This window comes from Scomber scombrus, chromosome 18 (genome assembly GCF_963691925.1).
Source record: "Scomber scombrus chromosome 18, fScoSco1.1, whole genome shotgun sequence".
In the NCBI taxonomy this organism is placed as follows: Eukaryota; Metazoa; Chordata; class Actinopteri; order Scombriformes; family Scombridae; genus Scomber; species Scomber scombrus.
In genome coordinates, this window is record NC_084987.1 from 2,251,479 (window position 1) to 2,273,517 (window position 22,039).

A 22,039-nucleotide genomic window follows, 5' to 3' on the forward strand; every position below is an offset into this window, starting at 1 on the left:
AGAGGAAAAAAGGAAGGTAGGAGGGAGGGAGGAAACAAGGAAAGAGGGAGGGAGGAAGAAGGGAGGAAGAAGGAAGGAAGGAAGAAAGGAAAGAAGGGAGGAAGGAAGGTAGGAGGGAGGGAGGAAACAAGGAGGGAGGGAGGAAAGAGGAAGGAAGGAAAGAGGGGAGGAAGGAAAGGAAGGAAGGACGGAGGAAAGAAGAAAGGAAGGAGGGAGGGAGGAAAGAGAGGAAGGAGCGAAAGAGAGAAGGAGGGAGGAAGGAAAGAAGGGAGGAAAGAAGGAACAGTCAAAACAGACGGGGTCAATTTGACCCGGGAGGACGACACGAAGGTTAAATAACACATTGTTGGTTTTTACTCTTTTCACATATGAATGATCTCTCTTTTTTTTTTTTAGGGTTGATTTATTTCACTTTGACAAATATCCTTCCCAGATCTTAGTCTCTCTACTTCACACTGTAAGAGTCATCTAATTACACTTAATGAGCATATTTGCATCATTAGCTAGCCAATTAGCCACCAGGCTAATTCATCAAAGCAGACAATTTTAATGTTAAACATGGGAGCAGTGGAGCCTCCACTAAAGCAAAGCTCTTATAGCTTACAGTACGCTAAACTAGTTTAACCTTTGTGTCGTCCTCCCGGGTCAAATTGACCCCGTCTGTTTTGACTGTTCCTTCTTTCCTCCCTTCCTTCCTTCCGTCTGTCCTTCCTCCCTCCTTTTCTCTCTCCTTCTTTCCTTCCTCCATCACGCTTTCTTCCTTCCTTCTGTCCTTCCTCCCACCCTCCCTTCTTCTTTATGTCTCTCCTTCCTTCCTTAGTTCCTTCCTTCCTCCCTCCTTTCTTTCCCTCTTCCTCCCTTGCATCCTTCCTTCATCCCCCCCTTTTCCTTTCCTTCCTTCTTCCTGCCTTCCTTCCTCCATTCCTTCCTTCCTTCATCCCTCCTTCCCTTCCTTCTTCATCCCCTCCTTTCCTTCCTTCTTCCTCCCTTTCTCCCTCCTTTCCTTCCTTCTTCCTCCCTTCCTCTCCTTCCCTTCCTTCTTCCTCTTCTCCTTCCTTCCTTTCCTTCCTCCTCTTCCTCTCCTTCCTTTCCTTCATTCCCTCCTTCCTTCTTCCCTCCTTTCTTTCCTTCCTTCCTTCCTTCCTCCTTCATTTCCTTCCTTCTTCCTCCCTTCCTTCCTTGACTTGAGGACAACAGGAGGGTTAAAATGATTGAGAAATACCATAAAGGCTGTTTATTGAGGAAGAAGACATTATTATTATAATATAAATATGATCAGTTTTTAATCCAATACTGCTCATAATGTCTGTGTAAGTGTGTTGATACATGAGTTTTAGAGAGCTCTACATCATCAGTGTAAAAACCTGACATATAGGCTACTATCAGATACTTGATGCAATGTTGAATGTGTGAAAATGTGTGTATCAAATTATATAAAGCAGGTATAGAAGGTATTTTATCTTTCATTTGATGTTGTGGGTGATATGAGCTCTATGAAGGACCTTTAAGTGGATAAAATGTTATGTTCTCTAGTTCAAGCACTTTATTGTCATTGTATAGCACAATGAAATTACTTACAACCCCAGATGTGCATTTAAGATCCAATACAAATAAATACATATTATATAAATGGGTCGTTAAAATAGATTTAAAAGCAGCATCAGGTTTGTTAAAATGTACATTTAGTATTTTTGTTGGTTTTATATCATTCGAAATGACATTTGTACCATTTTTTACCAAAAGTAAGACTGAATGCTCCTGAAAATGTCAAATGGTGTAACCACAAAAAGAATGATACATATTACATATTTTATCCACCTAGATAGAAAGATAAAGGAGGAAAGAAAGAGGAGAAGGGAAAAAAGATAAAGGAGAGAGGAGAGAAAGAAAGAAAGAAAGGAAGAAAGAGGAGAAGGGAAGAAAGATAAAGGAGGAAGAAGAGAAAGAGGAAAAAGAAAGAAAGAAAGAAAGAAAAGAGGAAGGAAATAGAAAGATAAAGGAGGAAGAGGAGAAAGAAAGAAAGAAAGAAAGAAAGAAAGAAAGAAAGAGGAAGGAAAAAGAAAGATAAAGGAAGAAAGGAAGAGGGAGGGAAAGAAAGAAAAGAGGAAGGAAAAAGAAAGATAAAGGAAAAGGAGGCGAAAGAAAGAAAGAAAGAAAGAAAGAAAGAAAGAAAGAAAGAAAGAAAGAAAGAAAGAAAGAAAAAAGAAAGAATAAGAAGTAGGAGGAGAGAGGAAGAAAGGAGGAAAGAAAGATTAACGGAGGAAGAAGAGATGGGAAAGAAAGAAAAATGTTTCCCCAGAGTAAATGTAATATTTATAACAATTGTATTCCATTACCTTTATTTAATATAAAAGTTATAATGTAAGATCATGCCTACCTTCCTTCTTTTCTTTCCTCCCTTCCTCCCTTCCTTCCTTCTTTTCCTCCCTCCTTTCATTCCTTCTTCCCTATAATATAAAAGTTATAATGTAAGATCATGCCAAACTAGTTGATATGGTGTTTTATTGAGAATTTACTGTTTTTAAGCAAGTTGAATTATTTGGTACAAAGTTTTTATGGTTACACCACTTAGACATTTTTGCCATAATCCTGTAATATATTCTCTCTAAATGGATTAAAAGCAGAAATTTGATGCTGGGTCCACAAAAAAAGAATGTGTGCAAGTTATTCATACGTTTATTTTCACTTTTTAACCATTTAAATTTAAACTAAACATCATATATGCATTAAAAAAGACGTTGTAACATACTAATTAAAAACAGCATTTCTCACGCTAACTCACCCAGACTGTATACTTTGGTGTAGTAATGTATTTGTTCTGTGCCAGGTCTTTGCTGTGTGGGTCGGTGGGTCCGTTCCAGCGTTGTGGTCCAAACTGATAAGGCTCGCTGAGGAAGTACCGTCCCAGCGTCACCGGGCCAGGGAGGAAACAGGGGGTCAACCCGCCGAGGCAGATAAGCGTCGTTCCCCCTGGCAGATAAAAACCTACTAAAAAAGTAAAAAAACTCTGCCTGCCAACATGGCAAACATTCCCTGTGCTCATCAGGTCCAATCATAACAGAAGGTCAGGGGAGAGAGAGAGAGAGAGAGAGAGAGAGAGAGAGAAAGAGAGAGAGAGAGAGAGAGAGAGAGAGAGAGAGAGAAAGGGGGAAGAGAGTGGAATAACAACAAAATAGTAGCCGAATGAGTAACGTGGGTAAAAATATGCAGCCGTGTTACTAACAAGAGCTAAACCCAAGAAAAACAATAACACTGATGTCAAATGACGTGAATCTAAGTATCCTCTCTCCGTCTCTCCGCAAAGTAATCGCTCATAATCTCAGTCTCGTATCCTCCTGAGAGGTTTCTTTTCTTTTTTTCTTTTTTTTTTGGTGTTGAGCCCAGGAGCTCTCAGCGCTGCGTCTGAGACTCATCACTTCACTGCTTACAGCATAGCAGACGACACACAGTGCAACATGGTTTGTGCAGGTGAAGCGTTGGTTTTGAGTGATAACCAGGCGGGGAGCTCCGGTCCTCTGAAATGATGCCAACGCGGAAGTAAATTAAAACTGCATTCTATCAAAAGGCCACCAGGGGGTGACCGTTTTGGTGTCTAAAGGACTTCCGTCTCTATACAAGTCAATGGAGAATTCACCAACTTCTCACTTGATTTCTAACCTCAGTAAACGTTTTCAAAATGTGTTTATGGTCTCAATCGCTAGTTTAAAGCCTTCTTCAATGCAGTATGATGTTCATTTGGGACATTTTGGCCTCCCTGATTTTATATGTGACGATAAAGCAGGGTATGCATTAGGGCGTGGCTACGTGGTGATTGACAGGTTGATTGGTTCACAGGTTCAGGAGGGCGCCTCATGCTCCTCCTGATGCCCATATAAGTAGAATCTGTGTTTTTATATTTCCCAGCATGCACCAGAAATTTTCAAGATGGCGCTGCTCAGATCCGAAACTATTGGCCTCCGAGCAGCAGTCCACAACCCCAATGGGTGACGTCACGGATGTTACGTCCATTTCTTATATACAGTCTATGGTGATAACGCTGGATAAAAGAGCTTTTAAATCAAGTAGAAACACAAACAGTTTGACTTTTATGGAGATTTCGGTGATTCAGTGTTCTTTTAAATGCTTTTTTTTTTTACAGTCAGTCAGATCAATAAGTCGGCTAAACTTGGCTAAAAGAAACCCACATGATCTGCTTCTTCTGCCAGATTATGATGTTAAAAAAGAAACCACGATAGACCAACCAAACACCCACTTTAACCTCTTCTACTGTACAAAAACTGACGGATCTGTCTTAATTAACACAGCCACAACCAACAGGAACATATGTAACTGTAGAGCAACGTCTAACACACAAAAACACCCACATGGGCCTCATTCTGCAGTGTGTTCCACTGTTGTCTTTTAGTATTTATTCCTACTAACCATCTGCTCTTCAACAGTGTGATTGACAAGCAGTGGAGAATATCCTGCAGCAGATATGAGACTTCGATGCCATGAAAGGTTTACTACAAGTTACTAGTTTAAAGAGAAAGATTATAGCTAATCATGGGAAATACAGGAAACAAGTCCAGAGAGCCAGAGGGCCATCTGGTAGAGTACATGATAAGGAAGAGATAGTATTAGGTGGTTGTCCGTGTGGCCGGGGGAAAAAAATAAAAATAAATTTCTATGTTTTCACTATTATTGGGTTTCATTTTTATTTCTCAAATTGCATGTTTTTATGTTTTTTATTCCCAATTCTTACTGTTAAATGTTTGTTTTATGTAAAGCACATTGAGTTGCCATTGTGTATGAAATGCACTATATAAATAAAGCTGCCTTTCCTAGTTACTTGTTTAAATTGTAACTAAATTACTTTACTAGTTACTTCTTTACAAAATTGACTTCACTACTCATTACTTAACTTTAATTTACCTACAAATTCTAAATTTGCTGCTATTTTGCTTAATATATTTTTCTAAATCTGGGCGACTCAATCGTGGACAGGGGAAGCATATCTTCCACAATGCAACCAGCAACCAGCTTGGTCAATTCTGCCTGAGTTACCTGCGCTCCTCCAAGATGAGAGATATAATCTTGGCCTGTTTATGGGAGGGGTTGGCCTGCTCCTCCGTGAGCCGGGGGGTCTCTTGCCACGAGTTTTATGTTGTTGTGCATGCTTGACAAATGCTTCGATACTCATTGACTGCGCTGCAATAAACTGAAAGTAATGCAAGAATCGCCACAGACCAAACCCTCCGGTGTCTTCCTCCATCTTAGGTAACGCGTCTACGTACGTACCAGTGAGTGACGTAGTCAACTCAACCCCTCTCTCTCTTGGGCAACGTTGTGTTTGCATGCATGCACCAGGTCAGAACATTTTGGCGGAAATGGGTTGAGTAACGCAGGAAATCCCCCAACACTGGTTACTAGCAACTAAAATAATGGAAAGTACATTATTTTTTGATAACTCTTTTAGTTCATAGTTTCCTCGCTGTCATTTTCTGGGGCTTCAATTAAGACGTCAGCTGTTCACATCTAACCAATAGCACAGTGACACACTTTCATTGTCAGTCTCATATTGCAGCTGTCCTTTATTAAAGTCTTCACAGATTCATCACTTCATCAACATCATCAGTCTCTGGAGGCTAAAAACCTTTAACAATACATAATTATGTTATTATCAATATCATCTTTTTGCTTCATTCTCTGATCTCTCCTGATTTAACCCTCCTGTTGTCCTCAAGTCAAGGAAGGAAGGGAGGAAGAAGGAAGGATGGAAGGAAGGAAGGAAGGGAGGGAGGAAGAAAGAAAGAAGGAAGGAAGGATGGAAGGGAGGGGGAAGAAGGAATGAAAGGAGGAAAGAAGGAAGGAAAGGAGGGAGGGAGGAATGAAGGAAAGGAGGGAGGAAGGAAGGGAGGAAAGGAAAGAAGGAAGGAAAGGAGGGAGGAAGTAAGGAAGGAAGGGAGGTAGGGAGGAAGAAGGAAGGAAGGAAGGAAGGAAGGAAGGAAAGGAGAGAAGAAGGAAGGGAGGAAAGGAAAGAAGGACATTAGGAAGGAAGGAAGGAAGGAAGGAAGGGAGGAAAGACGGATCAGTCAAAACAGACGGGGTCACTTTGAAGGGGGGACACAAAAGTTAAAGGAATCGTTTTTGTTAGATCAGTTTTTTAAAGGAATAACTGCGTCTGTACATTTTTATCTCGTGTTTCTTTTCGACATCTGTTGTGTTTTATTTTGTTTTCTGTCCTTGAACTCACCACGAACCATGATGAGAATCTGCGCATATCAGTTTACAAAAAGGTCCGAACCAGCTGAGAATGTTGTTTTTACTTCTTATCATTTTAGAAATAATAATAATACATTTATTTGAAAAGTACCTTTCATACAAGAAATGCAGCTCAGAGTGATTTACAACAACAGAAATGACATTTACACCAAATGTTCACATTAAAAGGGAAATAAAAGGAGCATAAAGCAATGTTAAAAAAGAGCAAAAAATACATAAGAAAGACATACAAACATGAATATAAGATAAGATGGACAATAATTTTACTATATAAGTAGCTAAAAATAGAATAAATACAATATAATCAAGTAAAAAACAACATTTTTAAAAGAAGTGCATTAGTTCCGGGAATATTCTAAGCTGGAAACGTTCCATGAGAATTTACGGGAATATATGGGAATTAACGGGAATATATGGGAATTAATGGGAATATATGGGAATATATGGGAATTTATGGGAATATATGGGAATTAACGGGAATATATGGGAATTAATGGGAATATATGGGAATTAATGGGAATATATGGGAATTAATGGGAATAAACTGGACATTTACAAATGTGCATGTTACAGCCTATAACAGAGAATTTAATGTAGTTAGAAAAAAACCCATCTTGTAGCATAATGTTGGTTAAAACAAGCAGATTTAATGTAAATACAGTTGAATATCTCCACTATTCCTCCATCACATGCACACATGATCTCTAGAAGAGCAAATGTTTGTTTACAGTTGATACAGTTTGTATAAATTACCCTAAATTCCCATTTAATTCCTGTTAATTCCCATATATTTCCATACTTCCCATGGAAAGTTTCCGGAGATTTTCCTCCCCTTTGCAACCTTAGTAAGAACTGATAGAAAAGCGACTTAAAGGCTAAAATGAAGAGATACGTTTTGAGCTTAAAAAGAGAGACATGAGCAAATATTGATGAATCTGACAAAACTTTTTATCCTGCAAGTTAAGATAATCACTCTGCATATATAAATGTATCTTTACTGAAGCCTGTAGTGTTGTTTCCTGTGTAATCCCACACACGCTGCTAACATCTTGACCTGTAACAGCAGACTTTACCTCCACTGTATTAATTACAAACACGCTTCACAGCTGCAGAAAGCCGGATGGATTATCGTCTGTGAGCTACTGTATAGCTTCAACACTTCTCCAGTCTGTGAATATCAAATAACACAATCAAGGCCGTAGCCAGGGTTTTTCCAAATACCGAGGTCAAAAAGAAGACCACAACTTAAGTATCAGTTCAATGTAATCCATGATGTATTTATAACACTTTCTTGCTGTGCATTTCTCAGTCATGGTCACTCTTGTGGTCCAATTTTGCAACTTAAATCAACTCCTATTTCAGTATTCTACAACTTCCATGGTTGCATATTTAAAAATTATAACTGCAATATATTATTTTCTTTGTTTGTTCTTAAAATGTAGAATGGAGCACGGCATGCTGGGAAAGGGAGAAAAGGGCTCATCGTCCAATGAATGAACAGTTTGCAAAATCGGGTCAAGTCCAATTCACAAATGTAGACAACGTATTTCTGGCGATTTTCAACTGCAGCAGATATTTTTTCTGGAAGTGAGCACTATATATATATAACTGTTACTTTAAAATCTCCAGTAATACGCTGCTGGCTGTATATTTGTGAATTTGTGACGAATCTGCTGACGGAAGCAGGGAGGAAAGGAGGGAAGGAAGGAAGGAGGGAAGAAGGAAAGGAGGGAAGGAAGGAAAGGAGGGAGGGAAGAAGGAAGGAAGGGAGGAAAGGAGGGAGGAAGGAAGGAAGGAAGGGAGGGAGGAAGGAAGGAAGAAGGAAATGAGGGAAGGAAAGAAAGGAGGGAAAGGAAGAAGGAAGGGAGGGAGGAAGGAAGGGAGGAAGGAAAGGAAGGAAGGAAGAAGGAAGGGAGGGAGGAAGGAAGGAAGGAAGGAAAGGAGGGAAGGGAGGAAAGAAGGAAGGAAGGGAGGAAAGGAAGAAGGAAGGGAGGGAGGAAGGAAGGAAGGAAGGAAGGAAGGAAGGAAGGAAGGAAGGAAGGAAAGGAGGGAAGGAAGAAGGAAGGAAAGGAGGGAAGGAAGGAAAGGAGGGAGGAAAGAAGGAAGGAAGGGAGGAAAGGAGGGAGGAAGGAAGGGAGGAAAGGAAGGAAACCAGTTCTGTAAGGAAACCAGTTGGGACATAACACCGGTGGATTTCAAGACCTCACTCCACCGCTGGCTATAGCCGAGTACTTTCATTTTGACATGGCAGCGGTATCTGCAAGTACGTGTCACGTGACGGTCCGTTGATGCAAAGATAATTGTCTCGTCGGCTATTTTCACTTCACAATGAAACGAAACTTCAAGAAAAAAATACCGAGGACATGACCTCAGTGTCCTCAATGGTAACTACGGCCATGAACACAATGATGATGATGATGATGATGCTTTGTTTTAGGACACAGCCTCAGCTTTATACCTGCTTTAGTAGTAATAGCTCATTGGTGGAACTGATCATTCTCTGCATGCTTAATAAATACTATAGTCAAAAATACTTCTGTGCATCAGCAGTAATTTTGTGCCTCAGAGGTCTATTTCTAGCCGGAGCTTATCAGGTGATTATTGATGCATGGTTAAATCTCATTACTGGCCTCTGGCTGTCATCTGACAGTCTCCAAGGCGACATCTAATTAAATGTACCCTTGTCAAAGTCATAGATGTGTGTGGTTTTTTTTTTTTTTTAAATAATTCTGAATTACTAAAATTAACTAACCAAGAAAAAGATCAAAACCATCTGAGGGAAAGAAAAGGAGTGATATGAGGTTTGAGGGTTTTTTTTTGTGTTCTGGGAAAAGTTTGATATTATTATGACAACCAGGGAGTTTCTGTTTGTGTGTTTGCATGTGTGCATGTGTGTGTGTGTGTGTGTGTGTGTGTGTGTGTGTGTGTGTGTGTGCATGTGTGTAACAGAGACTCTTGGCCGGTGTGACTGTGCAGTAGAGTCTGGTTGAAGGGCAGAGCGACATCACCATCCAACCCTCCGTCCTCGTTCCCACAGAGCAGCTGTGGCTGCAGCACTTTGGCACAGGTGATTTGTTTATGTGTCTGCCTTTTTTATTATCTGCCTGTCTTTTTTTCTCTATCTTTCTCTTTTCCTCCAGACTCACTATGACTGTGGGAAAATTTCAGGATGTTCGCACTGAAGAGTTTTTTGCCTCATTTATAGAGAAATACATGCAAATGTTCCCCACACTGGATGAACTACACAGTTCCTGCTGCATAAAAAAAAAGTGCAGAACATTATAAAGGACTCTTCTCACCCTGGACACTCTCTGTTTGAACTGTTGCCATCAGGCAGACGATTCAGATCAGTCAAAACAAGGACAAACAGATTTAAACACAGTTTTTTATCCTGCAGCTATCACTACACTCAATGCTGCAAATTAATACTGTTTACAACTGACTGTGCAATGACCAAATGTATATGTTTTATATATAGTATTTATTTATTTAACTTTTATATTCTTGTTTTTACTTATTTTTATTTATTTATGAATGAATGATGTACTGACTGGTGAGCACTTTTACATTTTGTTGTACAAGTGACAATGACAATAAAAATCTATCTATCTAAATATAATAACATAACTGCAGGCACATTACATATAGTGCAGTGCATGCATCCTTTTGATACAACTCAGGTATCCTAGGAGCATTGCACACATGTATATAATATCAGGAATTCATGCATATTGCACATTTATATAATTGCAGATTGTTTACAGAGTTGCATATAGTATTTTATTTTATTTTATTGTATTTATTTGTATAACTTTCACCCTTATGTGGCTACAGATGTGTCAATTTTGCATTCCTCCATAGGGGGAATCAATATAAATACCTTATCTTACCTTAATAATACAATGATTAGTGAATAAAAAATTAAATAAGATAGAATAAGAATTTAATGATTCAAAGAAAATATAAAATACAATAAAATGTGATCATCTGATTTGTGATTGTAGTACAAACTTGTTATTTGTTTGTCTGATTATGTATTTTGTGGCGATGATACTTGTGTTTTTAATCAATCATAGCATCAGCCTGATGCAGTCTGAATGATACATTTATATATTATTTTTATTTTTATTAATAGCCAGAGGTTTTATAAAACAACTACAAACATTTTACATCATGCCTAATTTTTACAGTTATACATCAGAGCACCCAACAGTAGACTGAGGGGATGGTAACACACACAGACAGGCAAAGAAAAGAAAGAAAAATCAATAAATAATGATAATAAAGTCAAAGAAAATAATAATGCATAATCAATAAATACGCCTACAGAAACAAAACATAGACTGAAAGTAGATAGCAGCGAGGTTTAAATCAATTTCTGATTCATCATCATTTTCAAGATGAGTCTTGTACTGTTCCTGTCCTCTACAGTCTCAGATAAAAAGGATTAAATAAAACAATAAACACGCCTCCTTTCAAAAAAAATATGTATGCAAAAAAAAAATCTAGTTTCAGTGTTTGGTTGGCATGGTAACAAAGGTGATAATTTGACTTTATGTTTATTGTTGAGGTTGTTGCAGGTGTTGGTGGTAATTATTATTATCATTATTATTATCCATCCCTCCTTTCCTTCCTTCTTTCCTTTCCTTTCCTCCCTTCCTTCCTCCCTCCTTTCCTTCCTTCTTTCCTTTCCTTTCCTCCCTTCCTTCCTCCCTCCTTTCCTTCCTTCCTTCCTTCCTTCCTTCCTTCCTTCCTTCCTTCCTTCCTTCCTTCCTTCCTCCTTCCTTCCCTCTTTCCTTACTCCCTCCTTTCCTTCTTCCATCATTTCCTTCCTCCCTTCCTTCCTTCCTTCCTTCCTCCCTCCCTCCCTCCTTTCCTTCCTTCTTTCCTTTCCTTTCCTCCCTCCCTCCCTCCCTCCTTTCCTTCCTTCCCTCCTTTCCTTCTTCCTTCCTCCCTCCTTTCCTTCTTCTTCCTCCCTCCCTTCCTTCCTTCCTTCCTTCCTACCTCCTTTCCTCCCCTCCTTCCTTCTTTCCTCCCTCCTTGCCTTCCTTCCCTCCTTTCATTCCTTCTTCCTTCTTTCCTTCCTTCCCTCCTTCCTTCCCTCCTTTCCTTCCCTCTTCCTTCCTCCCTTGACTCGAGGACAACAGGAGGGTTGAAAGTAGGTGATCAGCTTCTATTGAGCTTCATCAGTCTGAGCAATTTCATGTTGTGAAATGATGTTAAATTAGCTGCAATCTTGCTTTCTTTGACCTCGCCCTGAATTAAATGATAGCTAAGCATAATAATCATAATCATTTATTTACCATTACCAAATGCTGCACCACAAAAAAAGGCAAAAGTGCTATTAGACCGCTTCTCTATGAGCAAATAACACAGCGGGTTTGGGTTTTGGGTTTTTTTCACAACCATTATTAAATCTAGACCTCAACATTTCTCAAGTATTTGTCCCCTAACTCCTTTTTTCTCTTTTTCTTTTTTTGCTATGTATTTCTCCATTTTAGTCAGATAATCTCATAATAATATATTCTGTTATGGGTAAATACAACTGGCCTTGGCATAATGGTTCTGTTTAAACCAATCAGAGAGCCAGCTCGTGTTGGCGGAGAGCCGTCAGAATAAAACTGTCCCCCCCTTGTTGAGCATGTGCAACGTATTAGATGATGGAATACATGTTATAATGTCTGAGGTATCATAGAAAGGCTGATTAAGGCTGGATAACATTATGGGTACATTTCAGCTTCCAGTGCAGCAGCAGTGGTGGCTGCTTGCCACTTAATAGCACTTATATATACACACACACACACAGACACACACACACACACACACACATACACACACACACACACAGGCATGCACACACACGCACACACACACACACACACACATATAAAAACACACACGCACACACACACACACAGGCATGCACACACACTCTTACACACACACACACAAACACACACACGCACACACACACACACATATAAAAACACACACACACACATACACACACACACACAAACACTCTCTCACACACACACACACAAACACACTCTCACACACACACAGACAGACAGACACACAGACAGACACACACACACACACAAACACACACGCACACACAAACACACTCTCACGCACACACACACACACACAAACACTCTCTCACACACACACACACAAACACACTCTCACACACACACAGACAGACAGACACACAGACAGACACACACACACACAAACACACACGCACACACAAACACACTCTCACGCACACACTCTCACACACACAAAAACACACACACACACACAAAAACACACACACACACACACACACACAAACACACTCTCACACACACACACACACGCACACACACACACACACACACACACACACAGTCTCTCACACACACACACACACACACACACACACACACACACACACACACACACACACACACACACACAAAAGTGATGGATTAGAAAACAACCCAATTACAGTATGAGCACACAGTTGGGTCAGAACGGACGCCGGGCAGGTTTACAGTCATATTTATGTAAACTCAGTTTTATTTTTGTTCGATACGTTCAATATCATTCACAGTAACACAATACGACCGGTCGCAGAGAGAAGAATTCCTGGATTTATTATTAATGTGTTATAAAACAAAACATACGCCCAACCTGCACTTTATTAGGAACACCTGTGCAGTTTAATGCAACCTGAAAACAAAGGCTCTGCTATAAATTCTACTTTCACCAAGCTTATATAGTTTCAGTGTTTTTGGTTGGCATGGTTACAAAGGTGATAATTTGACTTTATGTTTATTGTTGAGGTTGTTGCAGGTGTTGATGGTGATTATTAGTATCATTATTATTATTAAAGTAGTGGTCATAATTGAATATATTTAAGTTTCCTCTGTAATCATTCCTCCTGTTCATACTATTAAAAGATCTCCTGAGTTTCCTTCCTTCCTTCCTTCCTTCCTTCCTTCCTTCCTTCCTTCCTTCCTTCCTTCCTTCTTCCTCCCTCCCTCCTTTCCTTCCTTCTTTCCTTTCCTTTCCTCCCTCCCTCCCTCCCTCCCTCCCTCCCTCCCTCCTTTCCTTCCTTCCTCCCTCCCTCCTTTCCTCCCTTCCCTCCTTTCCTTCTTCCTTCCTTCCTCCCTCCCTTCCTTCCTTCCTTCCTTCCTCCCTTCTTTCCTCCCTTCCTTCCTTCCTTCCTCCCTCCTTCCTTCCCTCTTTCCTTCCTCCCTCCTTTCCTCCCTTCCTTCTGTCCTTCCTCCTTCCCTCCCTCCCTCCCTCCCTCCCTCCCTCCCTCCCTCCCTCCCTCCCTCCCTCCCTCCTTATTTCCTTCCCTCTTTCTTTCCTTCCTTCCTTTCCTTCCTCCCTTCCTTCCTTCTTTCATCCCTCCCTCCTTCTCTCTTTCTTTCCTCCCTTCCTTCTTTCCTCTGTCCTTCCCTACTTCCTTTCCTTCCCTCTTCCTTTCCTTCCTCCCTTTCTTCCTTCTTTCCTCCCTCCCTCCTTCCCTACTTCCTTTCCTTCCTCCCTTCCTTCTTTCTTTTCCTCCCTTCCTTCCTCCCTCCTTTCCTTCCTCCTTCATCCCTTCTTTCCTTGACTCAAGGACAACAGGAAGGTTAAACACATATTTACATAGGAGGAGGAGGATGCATATCGTCTTTTTTAGCATCAAACCCCATCTTTGTGTTTCCTTGGACAGTGTTTACTTCTCTGCACATAATCACAAGAAGAAGAGCATCTATAAGATAGTGAATGCATCTTTTTGTGCTTCACCGCAGGCACAAAATGAATCATTTCACTATCAGATTTTCATCCATTTCATCTGATAACATTTGGAAAGTCGGGTTAATATTGAGGTGAGTGGACAGTTGCTCTGGGCATCTAATATTGCTGCAGATTGGTTTACATTGGAGTTAGTTGAAAGCCTGGTCCGTCTCATACAGACACTAAAGGGCACCTTGTTTATCATTATTAGATGCTGAAGGGTGTGAAAAAAAGCATCAATATTTGATGGCCTGGTAATGAGAACAGGTTGGTGTTTATCTGTTGAAATATATCAACTGGATTTTTAATAATTTGGACGGCTGAAGCTTCATAATAGCTTCAAATAAACTTTTTAAATGTATTTTTGCACAGAGGGAGGACTGTGGATTTTGGTTAGGGGTGCACTGATCTAATATTCAGCATTGGTAGTGGTCCAATAGTGGCCAAAACCACTGGATCAGATATCGTAGAGAAAGAAAAAAAAAGTATAATCTAATAGCTTAAACTATCATATAAATGTTTAACTAAACTTTGAGTGATATGACACAGATGAGCAGCTTGTGGGGTGGAAGCAACCAATGTTTAAACATTTGCTGAAGCATTATAGAAAGAAATATGCCGAATTCATACAGTCGATGATAACCAAGAAGGAAAAGTGTACCGCAACAACAAACATAGCTGGAAACACTTTAGAAGCAGATAAACTTCCTCCAGACGGCAACAAAACAAAGCTGATAATCACAAAAAATCTTCCTCCCTCCCTCCTTTCCTTCCTTCTTTCCTTTCCTTTCCTTTCCTCCCTTCCTTCCTCCCTCCTTTCCTTCCTTCCTTCCTTCCTTCCTTCTTTCCTCCCTCCCTCCCTCCTTCCTTCCCTCTTTCCTTCCTCCCTCCTTTCTCCCTCCCTTCCTTCCTCCCTCCTTTCCTCCCTTCCTTCCTTCTTTCCTCCCTCCTTTCCTTCCTTCCCTCCTTTCCTTCCTTCCTTCCTGAGCAGCTTGTGTGGTGGAAGCAACCAACGTTTAAACATTTGCAGAAGCATTATAGAAAAGGAATATGCCGAATTTATACAGTGGACGATAACCATGAAGGAAAAGTTTGCCGCAACAACAAACATTGCTGGAAACACTTTAGAAGCAGATAAACTTCCTCCAGACAGCAACAAAACAAAGCTGATAATCACAAAAAATTGCTGAATTCATTTTACTGGATGACATGCCTCTTGAAAATGTGGGTTTTTTTCTTTCTTAATCGAACATTTAGAGGCTCGCTATACACGTTGCCAAACCAGCATTTCATCTCAGAAATGACTATCCTAAAAAAAATAAAGAACAAGCAAGTGTGCGATTTCATTTCGAAGAAGCTTGGAAAATGCTGCCGTGGTTAGATTCACGACTGACATCTGGAGCTCAGACGTGGGTCTAATGTCTTCACTGAGTCTGACAGCACAGTGGATTTTACTCAAGTTTTACTTTGCAAAAAAAGCAGCGCTGCAACCTAAGCAGTTTTGTGGCTCACTTACAGAAGAGTCCATCGCTCTAGCAACTCGGGAGATGTTAAAACCATGAAACATTGAGAAGAGAAAAGTCCTTTTATTACATTACTGTCATTTTTAGAGACAATGCCAGTAATAAAAAGCAATGGATTGCCTTGGAGTTGCCAGTTTGGGATGCTTCCCAGCAACTTATTGTGAACAAGGGACCGCTATCATCCACAGTGTAGTGAAAGTGATGCACTGGCTATAAGCATAAAGCTGAAAAACTCGGGGTCACTTCAAGCAACTCGCCACTTGTGTATTCATGTTTGGAGGACGTTCAACTGGAGCTGAATATGCTGCAACAAGGTGTACGAATGAGGTGGAACAGCAGGTTTTACATGATCCAGAGCCTCACTGCACAGAAATGAGGCCTGTGTGAATATATAGTGGAGTAAGAACCTGCCAGCCACAGTCACTGCAAACCAGCAGGGGGTCCTGGAAAAGCCCGTCACAGCTCCAGCCTTCTTTTTTCTTGAGGAGTTGACAAGGGAGGTAAGCTCTTCATCTGCATCTGGTGTCATCCGCCATTGTCGATGTCCTTTAAATACGTTCTAACTCGAGGAAAGGAGGTCAATGAGGGAATTAAGACCATGAAAGAGAGAGAGGGTATGAGAGATTTACAATCCCACACCTGTCAGAGTGTGTAGGCGTTGTACTTTTACACATCTGGATGGCAGGATTTCATACAAAGCTGCAGCCTTCAAAAAAATGGGATAAATCACTTGATATCAAGGTATAGGCTAATTTTAAATGTTACATATGTGTAAAGTATGTCACATATGCAGAAATCTCCAGACATGCAAAAGGATGCTTTAATGGTGTAGGTAAGGGAGATGGAGGAAGTGTTGCAGAGGGGAATCTCATCTGTATTAGCAGCCTCAGATCCAGCAAAGACTCAACAGATGGAGGCTGCAAGCATGACCAGATTCAGAAGCATTTTTGATGAAATCCTGAAGGAAAGCAGAGCAGAACCTGGTCCAGAAGTTTACATCTACCTCAGCGAGACAATCCGCTCCTGTATTAAAAAGCCAACGTAACCTAGACTACCTTTCTTGTAGATCATGGCAGCTAAATTTCATTGTGCAACTTCAATAAAAGTGGAGAGCAAGAGGCTCTTCTGCACAGCCGTTAATTTTATTATTGATGAAATGAGGAGCAGGCTGACATGCTAATCTTTGTAAAGATAAAGTGAACAAACTTAAGACACATAAAAAAGATGATCCAATGGTTTTTGTAACAGGTAGCGCTGCAGTATGTCTTATCATCTCAGGCGGAAAACTTGAACCAAATATTTTAGTTTAGATTGCAATTAACTTTTCATACTGGAGCTGTTTTCATTGTAATGTTTAGTTCCCTGATAGTTTCGCATTAGGGAACAGATGACCCACAGATGATTGACTGAACTATAGAAATAGGAGCAAGCCCATCCCATATATGGTTCTCCTCAGATGGGCAATAGCCTGGATCTTCTGGGTGTCCTTCATGCTGAGCTGAGTACATTTCTTCAGTGGAGGGATGATGAGTGTTGCCCCTCACATCTGCAAACATCTTCTCCATCAGGAAACCCTCATCGGCCATTACTCTGAGCCTGTGTGCAGCAGTAGTTGTGTAGTGTGGGTGGGCACAGAGAGACTTTCATCAGATGGGCCTAACCAGTCCAAGACCAGTCATATTTAATAGCTTCTGAAATGCATAAGCAAAACACAGCAAAACAGGTCATTACAAGCATACTGGCCTGAATGCACCGCAGTTTATAGATCATCAGAGGTAATGTTACAGGCACCGAGGCGAATGTTAACAACATCGTATAGCCTGGCACTGCGGCCACACACACACACACACACACACACACACAGAAAGCTGACAGACGCAACAGCATCATTAATCAAGTGTATGGATCGAGGTACACCAGCACCAACATGCTCACTGACTCTAAAAATGACACTTTAACATAGCCTGCCATGACGACCACATAAACCACACACACACACACACACACACACACACACACACACACACACACACACACACACACACACACACACATATGGCAACATCAGCATGAAATCCAATATTGAAAGAAGCAATTGGCTACAACAGTCAGGAATTATAAATGAGCTTACTTTTGATGATTACAGCAGAAGATGACGGGGTTCGCTGCAGAACGCTGAAATTATTTCATACTTTCAAAGCAGAGCAGGGACAAAGAGTTCAGCCTGGATGTCATCATTGATGCCCTGATGCCATATTTAAAAATTTTGAGTTTGTTGCTGCTGGTGATGAGGGAAAGGGCTGAATTAGCATCCACGTATGTGCTGTTACTGCAAGGCTTTTATTGAGGAGAAACTGATGCAGGAGGAAGTCTCTGGGTTCAGAATCAATGTGAAAGTTTTAAAAGCAGCATCAGGTTTGTTAAAATGTACATTTAGTATTTTTGTTGGTTTTATATCATTTGAAATGACATTTGCACCATTTTATACCAAAAGATGGACTGAATGCTTCTGAAAATGTCAAATGGTGTAACCACAAAAGAATGATACATATTACATATTTTATCACCTACAGTGTATTTAAGTGGACTTATACTAATAATGACTTCATTTAAAACATGTAAATGTTTCCTGATCTCCATGGTTACCAGAGTAAATGTAATATTTAGAACAATTGTATTCCATTACCTTTATTTAATATAAAAGTTATAATGTAAGATCATGCCTCCCTTCCTTCTTCCCTTCGTCTTTTCCTTTCTCCCTCCCTCCTTCCTTCCTTATTTCATCCTCCCTTCCTTCATTCCTCCCTCCTTTTCCTTTCCTTCCTCCCTCCCTCCATTCCTTCCTTCTTCCTTCCTTCCCTCCTTTCTTTCCTTCTTCCTTCCTTCCCTCATTTCTTTACTTCCTTCTTCCTCCCTTCCTTCCTTCCTTCCTTCCTTCCTCCCTTCCTTCCTCCCTATAATATAAAAGTTATAATGTAAGATCATGCCAAACTAGTTGATATGGTGTTTTATTGAGAATTTACTGTTTTTAAGCAAGTTGAATTATTTGGTACAAAGTTTATATGGTTACACCACTTAGACATTTTTGCCATAATCCTCTAATATATTCTCTCAAAATGGATTAAAAGCAGAAATTTGATGCTGGGTCCACAAAAAAAGAATGTGTGCAAGTTATTCATACGTTTATTTTCTTATTTAACCCTTTAAATTTGACTAAACCACATGGACACAAACAATCATAATTGTCACAGACCACACAGCTCTCCTCATTTTAATCATCCATTACACATTTACCACTTGATCGGTCGGCTCTGTCAGACAGGCGAAAGCAAAGGCCAACAGTGACCTCTGCTTATAGGTGCTCGTGTCTTAGCTCCTGTCTACTAATGAATGCAAATGATGCCATGTGTCAGCCTATTAGCGGGAAGCCATTTTTACCGTGCAGCAGCCCTGTGCAAACACTCTCAGCCTCTTCGCTGTTTGTTCACGTCCTGTATCCGTAATGAAGAGGAGCTCATTAATAAAACTCTAACATGTTCAGCTCGGCTTCTCTCTCTCTCTCTCTCTCTCTCTCTCTCTCTCTCTCTCTCTCTCTCTCTCTCTCTCTCTCTCTCTCTCTCTCTGTCTCTCTCTGCCGCTCGCTCTCTCATTATATGCAAGATTGTTGTCTTTTTAGTCGAGGGGGTAAACACGGTCAACCTTTGTGTCGTCCTCCCGGGTCAAATTGACCCCGTCATTTTTAACTGTTCCTTTTCCTTCCTTCCTTCCTTCCTTCCTTCCTTCCTTCCTTCCTTCCTTCCTTCCTTCCTTCCTTCCTTCCTTCCTTCCTTCCTTCCTTCCTTCCTCTCTTTTTCTTTCCTCCCCCCTACCTTCCTTCTTTCCTCTGTCCTTCTTTCCTTCCTCCCTCCGTTCCTCTTTTTCTCCCTCCCTCCCTCCATCCTTCCTTCCTTCCTTCCTTCCTTCCTTCCTTCCTTCCTTCCTCCATTCCTTCCTTCTTCCTCCCGCCGTCCTTTCCTTCCTTCCTCCCTCCTTTCCTTCCTTCTTTCCTTCCTCCTTTCCTTCCTCCCTTCCTTCCTTCCTTCCTTCCTTCCTTCCTTCCTCCCTCCCTCCTTTCCTTCCTTCCATCCCCCCCCCTCCTTTCCTTCCTTCTTCCACCCTCCTTTCCTTCCTTCCTTCATTCATTCTTCCTCCCTATCTCCTTTCCTTCCTTACTTCCTTCCTAGGAAAGGATTCCTTCGTTCTTCCTCCCTATTGTGTCCTCTAGGAAACACTCTTCACCTGCCAACACCTATTTTTTTTAAAGCCCTCCTAACATTGCTTCTCCTCTCGTCGCCCCTCATGTCAAATCTGAAAGTCATTTTCGAATGAACAGAATCTATCAACTCCATGAGCTATCAGACGAATATTACTTGTCAAAGACTGATACCCCCCCTCCCTCCCCTCCCCCTCCATGTGCCCTGTAATCAGCGGGCAGAGAACGAATGAGATGGAAAACGCCTCTCTCTCTTTCTCCGATGTCTCTCCCCTCTTTTTTTCCCCCTCTCCATCTTCTTCTCCGTTGTTGTCTCCCAGATCTGGGTAAAAGCAGGCAGTGATAGATTGAGGTTGTCATTTCCTAAGAGGAGCCCTGGCTTTGCATATTACCCCTTTTCTCCATCACTCTAATGAAAACACTGGAGAGATACCTACAGTAGGTCCAGCAATTGATATCCACACACACACACACCCCAGAGCGCTGTGATATCTTTATCCATCACGCAGCCTCCTTTTTTTTTCACCCGGGCCATAAATGTGTCTCATGTGGCTGCACATCCCAGGCCTGCTCCCAGTACATATGGTAGAAATATGCTAAATAAAACCTCATTGTCCTTCCAGGGAAAATACCTTATAGGGGTTGAAGTGGGCTAGTGAGATATTACTGGAATATACATAGAAAGCTATATATATATATATGCTGTTTATAGTCAAGGACATTAGTATACAATGTGGGTGTAATGACGTGATATAAAGTTGCTGCCTGTAAATTAGGTTTAATAAAAAAAAACGTGGCCATGGTAAGTTCAAGGTGGTAATCATGGAGCTCTTGGTAAAGGTTGTCGATTCCTGCAGCACACACACAACCTTTTAAACTGATTGCGGACAAAAATACGCTTTAAATTTGAGCGCTAATGAGAAAATTAGCCTCTGGGTAAATATTAATTTGTTGTTGGTCAGCTGTTAATGAATATTAGGCTGCAGGGAATTTTTTTTTTTCCCCCCCTCCATTGTGAACCATAGAAAGCCTTCCTCTGGATAGCAGATAGCAATTGTGTCTAATTCAGCTTGTAAAGTCCCAAATGTTGTGTGTCCAATCTCTCGGTTTGTGACAGTGACTTTAACGCTTTGCCTGTTAATGCCTTCGTCTTTTTTTTTTTTTTTAGGCCTCGGGGAAAGTCGAGGAGTGTTGCCTCCCCTCCTCCCCCTCCTCTTCCTCCTCTTCCTCTTCCTCCTCCTCCTCCTCCTCCTCTCCACCAGCATCTCTTTGTCTCCTCATTTTTCCATCCTCACAATGAAACTTCAGAGCTTTAAAGAGCCGAGGCCCAGACAACGGATGAGCGACTTTTTTACTCCCCTGCTGCCTGTATTCTTCTGTGACTCGTGCTACTGCCAGATTCTGTTTCCATTCACTCTGAGAGACGTTTTTATTGCAGGATCTAAGAATATCACCTTAAACAAGGTCAGATGTTTGTATAATCTATAAAGCAGCTTTTTTTAAAGATATATTATGAAGAATTTTCCATAAAAAAAACAATACCTATGCAAAAGTAATCCTACTTAATCATCATGTATGACCCTTTCAAAGTGTGTGGCAATGTTTGGGTCATTCCTGGGTGTAAAACCTTTAGTGTGTAGCCTCCATCCAATAACATTGTGCAGGATGTGTGGTCGGTATTCATAAGGTAGCGACCAGGTTGCATCACCATCTCTCTCCTTTATGCTCCGCTCTGCTCTCTGCAGTGTTGGGAAAGTTCACTTTCTGCATGAACTACTTCAAAGTTCAGTTCACAGTTCCAAAAAATTAACTAGTTCATAGTTCTTTTTTTTTCTGCAAGCTATTTTTTTTCAAAATGTTTGCCAAAGCCCATATCGAACCACAGAAGGCAATTATTTGATCAGTTTTAACACTGAAAGTAGTTTTAAGTAATCATATGAAGATGCCGTATTACTGGTGGAGGCAGTCTCTGAGGTAGTGCTGCTCATAGACATACAGTATATACATGGGTTAGGGTTAGTATATATGTCTATGCTGCTGCTCATAGACATATATGCATGGGTTAGGGTTAGTATATATGTCTATGATGCTGCTCATAGACATATATACATGGGTTAGTATATATGTCTATGGTGGTGCTCATAGACATATATACATGGGTTAGTATATATGTCTATGGTGGTGCTCATAGATATATATACATGGGTTAGGGTTAGTATAT

The 22,039-nt window shown here is 40.8% G+C and overlaps 1 protein-coding gene across 1 annotated transcript in view; it reads left to right on the forward strand.

Annotated features, from left to right (window-relative positions):
- The window catches only part of tlcd3ba (TLC domain containing 3Ba), a 9,767-nt gene extending 6,295 nt beyond the window's left edge, over positions 1-3,472 (forward strand). The window contains exon 5 of the mRNA XM_062438421.1: positions 3,431-3,472. Coding sequence (XP_062294405.1) covers positions 3,431-3,472 — 42 coding nt within the window. The remainder of the gene's footprint in view (positions 1-3,430) is intronic.
- The last annotated feature ends 18,567 nt before the right edge of the window (positions 3,473-22,039 follow it).